Below are 3,335 nucleotides of genomic sequence, written 5' to 3'. Positions count from 1 at the left end.
GTAGTAGCCTACAGTTTATTGTGGTAGGCTCGTGTTTTACAGGAACGGCGTACCCCCACTATTTATATTGCTGGGCCGCCTTTACATGACCTTACACCTGATGCTGCCATTAGCAACTATATTATCCTTATAACGCTTCTTGTATGTGATATTTTTAAAATACTCGGTTCAAGGACATACATCTGATGTATTCGAAGCAATTTTTGGCACCATGACTGTCTGTGAAAAAAACAGTTTATTTACACGAAGATTGACATTTTTCCATTCACTTATAATGGGGATCCTGTTTTCTGCTAACAATGCATGAGGTACACCGGTTTCAATGCAAGGGGGCAGTGTACTCGCCTGGCCATATGCGGTAAATAACATCTTCCCACTTGGTTATGAACGCAGGGAAAGTACTTGGCAATGGTACCGCCCAAATCACCTGATTGGACAGGCATACGTTTTCCTAATCAATGTGGATAATTGTCTACGGACTACATTCATAAGTATGTCCTCGACTTGAGTGGCGGTTGTTTGAAACATTTCTGTTAGATATTTCCTACCATGGCGTTTTCATTGGTAAGAAAAACACCAACGAGTAGTTGTATTTTCGCTCAATGGTTTTTGTTTAACAGTAGCACATGAAAAGCATATAGGCCTAGGCTACAATTAAAAGTAGTCTGCTACTGCTAGCCTAATAGGTTTAGGCCTAAATCTGTGTAAAATGGACAAAAAGACAATATCGAGACTTTTTGGCCTGAAAATAAACCTAGAATATGTATTATCCAGGTTGATTGATGTAGCTTAAGAAGCCATATATTTTAACTTCAAATGTTAACATGTTCAAATGTTAACAAACATTACTTGAATGACATCAAACGGATATTTTAACAAGTTTGTTCTCATTTCTAGAGAGACGAACTTCGACCCCATGACAATTGGGCACCAGAATCTGCGGCCTTGTCCACTTGCAGTAACGCGGACATATATCGTAGAATGAACACCATGCTGGGCAACTCTCTGGATTTTACCGGTGTGTGCACCACATCCGGCACCAAGGGAAAGCTAGATATGCTCCTGACCGGTAAACTTTCTCGCTGCACGTGCACTTTGGAATGACACATCGTTATGCTTGTACTCAATGGCAGTAAAGGGGAAACTATATACTAAACATACAATTTCCCCTTTTGAATTGCTTTTTGTAGTCTACACCACAGCCCTGTCATAATAGTGGGAACAGCTGATTCATGCTGCATCGTCTGCAGCATTGCAGCACTTGTAGGCTAAGCTTTCCAGAGCTTGAGGTCTTTGCCAAGACTCTCAGCCACTGCAATTCTACTCTGTATTTAACCTGATATATTTCTTTTAAAATCAGTCATGCACTAGGCCACCCAGCTTGGCCACTTTGTAGTTTCTAATGAATAGTTTCTAATGAATAGCATTATAACTTGTAACATTGCTATATTCAATGTTCTTAATATAAGGAAAATGCACCCTGGTCTCAGAGCATTTTGTGTTCTGTGTAAATCCGAGACACTTTTTAGTGTTACTTTTGTCATCACCACTTTTGGATAATGTATTACGAGTTATGTTAAAAAATTATCTAAAATAGATGATTTTAGGGTTAGCTAACATGCTAAGTAGTTGCTAAGTAGTTGCAAAGTAATAAGTAGTTGAAGCAAAATGCTAAAGTTGTCAGTGGGATTAAACTCACAACCTTTGGGTTGCTAGGCGTTCATGTTAAATGCCCACCCTGACCAACCACCTTAAATTACATCGGTTTTATGTAACTACCAAACGTTACATAATATTCTTTGCAATCAGTATTTAAATTTACTATGATACGTCTAGTCTGAGACCAGGCTGCAAAACGTCTTACCCTTTTATTTGTACGCTTCAACTCAGTTGGCACCAATGGTTTTAGACCAACTTGTCATGCCTTATGAACCTTTCATACAACTGTGTAACCAGACTTGGAGCATATTTTAATTTTATCATAGGCTAGTATGATTGTAAATCGTTATGTTTCAGCATAAAGAATGATGATTATGACTTTCACATTTTACAAAGGTTACAACAATCATCCCTCCTTGAGATTGGGTGTAAACTATGCATTGTAAATCTGGCAATATTAATTCAGCTAGAAACAAAGCTTCAATGATGGCCTATCCTCCTCCACCCAACCACCACCCCTCTCCTCTGCCCAGCCTTGAGTTGCTGAATCAGGACTGTAGATAGCAGTTGGATGCTGTCCAGCCCTGAAGTGCAATGGGGCAAGCTGGCAGTGCAAATCACTCTGTCCTCCTACTTCTGATCAGTCAGCTGCTGCGACTATAGCTTCTGTGACACTGGCAAATCTGGGAGGGTGAGCCAGCGCAATACACCAGGGATTTCTGCTCTCAGTGCCCCCTCCTACCCTGCAGCTAGAACACTACCACGCCCCCTCTCTGCCGGTCCCCCACCTTCTCTGCTCATGACTCTCTCCCTCTGTCTGCTGCATCTCTCTGCCAGCTCACTCAAGAAAACTAGGCTAGAGCCACTGTTAGCAGCAGCGGCTGGCTGCCACCTCCATCGCTGACAGACGCTGTGCCGGGGGAGTCTGAGAATATCTCCAACAGGAATTTTTCATTACCCATTTAGAGGAAACGGAAGGGGGGGTGGTGGGTGAGCTGATGTCATTAGCAGGGGGTGCGAGTGAATCAGCAGTCCGGTCACATGCTAAGTCGGTCAGTGATTCAGATGGAAATGCATGGCAGTTTGCAAAGGGCACAGTCGCAGCAGGTTCACCTGATCAACATGCAAGGGAAGGGTTGCTACACAGTCTGACTTCATTTCATCAGTAAGATTGTGTTTTTGGGAAAGCGAAGCCATTTCACTCGACACCATCCCCCTTCTCATGTCCTCTTCCCTCGGGCAGATGCAGGGTGCTTACTGTTTATTAGCTCATCTCTCTCTCCTCGTTCGTCCACAGACCCTGCAGGAATCGGAGCTGGCTGCAGTGGGCAGCAGGATGCTCTTCCCCACTAGCAGTTGTCAGCGGAAGCTCTCTCCACGAGGGCTCCTCCAGAGGCCTGCCAGACGTCAACGACCTGGGCCTGGGCTCCAGTCCTAGCCTGTCCGGCTGGGAGCGCCCCTGGAGCAGCCATGACACGGACACACACACCACCACTGCCGCTTCCCAAGCCCACACCAGCTCTACCTCCAGTGAGTACTGGACATACTTCCTTTGTATTGAATATTCAATATACTGTTGACAAAGTGTACATTTAGGTAAAGACTAAGTACATTAACATAAAGTCTTTGGCTGTCCTGTTAGTCTACTGTACGACCTGTTCCAATGTGCTGGAAAA

General features: G+C 43.9%; 1 protein-coding gene across 1 annotated transcript; it reads left to right on the top strand.

Annotated features, from left to right (window-relative positions):
* The first annotated feature begins 451 nt into the window (after positions 1 to 451).
* LOC116362590 (cytoplasmic polyadenylation element-binding protein 1-B-like) lies at positions 452 to 3,072 on the top strand. Its single transcript, XM_031816685.1, has 3 exons — positions 452 to 564; positions 898 to 1,069; positions 2,957 to 3,072. Exons 1-3 carry the CDS (start codon positions 550 to 552, stop codon positions 3,010 to 3,012), a joined length of 243 nt encoding a protein of 80 aa, XP_031672545.1. The 5' UTR covers positions 452 to 549; the 3' UTR covers positions 3,013 to 3,072.
* The last annotated feature ends 263 nt before the right edge of the window (positions 3,073 to 3,335 follow it).

The sequence above is a fragment of the Oncorhynchus kisutch genome, unplaced genomic scaffold (genome assembly GCF_002021735.2).
Source record: "Oncorhynchus kisutch isolate 150728-3 unplaced genomic scaffold, Okis_V2 scaffold852, whole genome shotgun sequence".
In the NCBI taxonomy this organism is placed as follows: Eukaryota; Metazoa; Chordata; class Actinopteri; order Salmoniformes; family Salmonidae; genus Oncorhynchus; species Oncorhynchus kisutch.
Note: the sequence above shows the minus strand (reverse complement) of the source record. Positions and strands in the feature narration are given on the sequence as shown.

Coding starts and splice junctions, on each gene's coding strand:
- LOC116362590 (XM_031816685.1), top strand. Junction 1,070..2,956: donor GCTAGATATGCTCCTGACCG/GTAAACTTTCTC, acceptor GTTCGTCCACAG/ACCCTGCAGGAATCGGAGCT.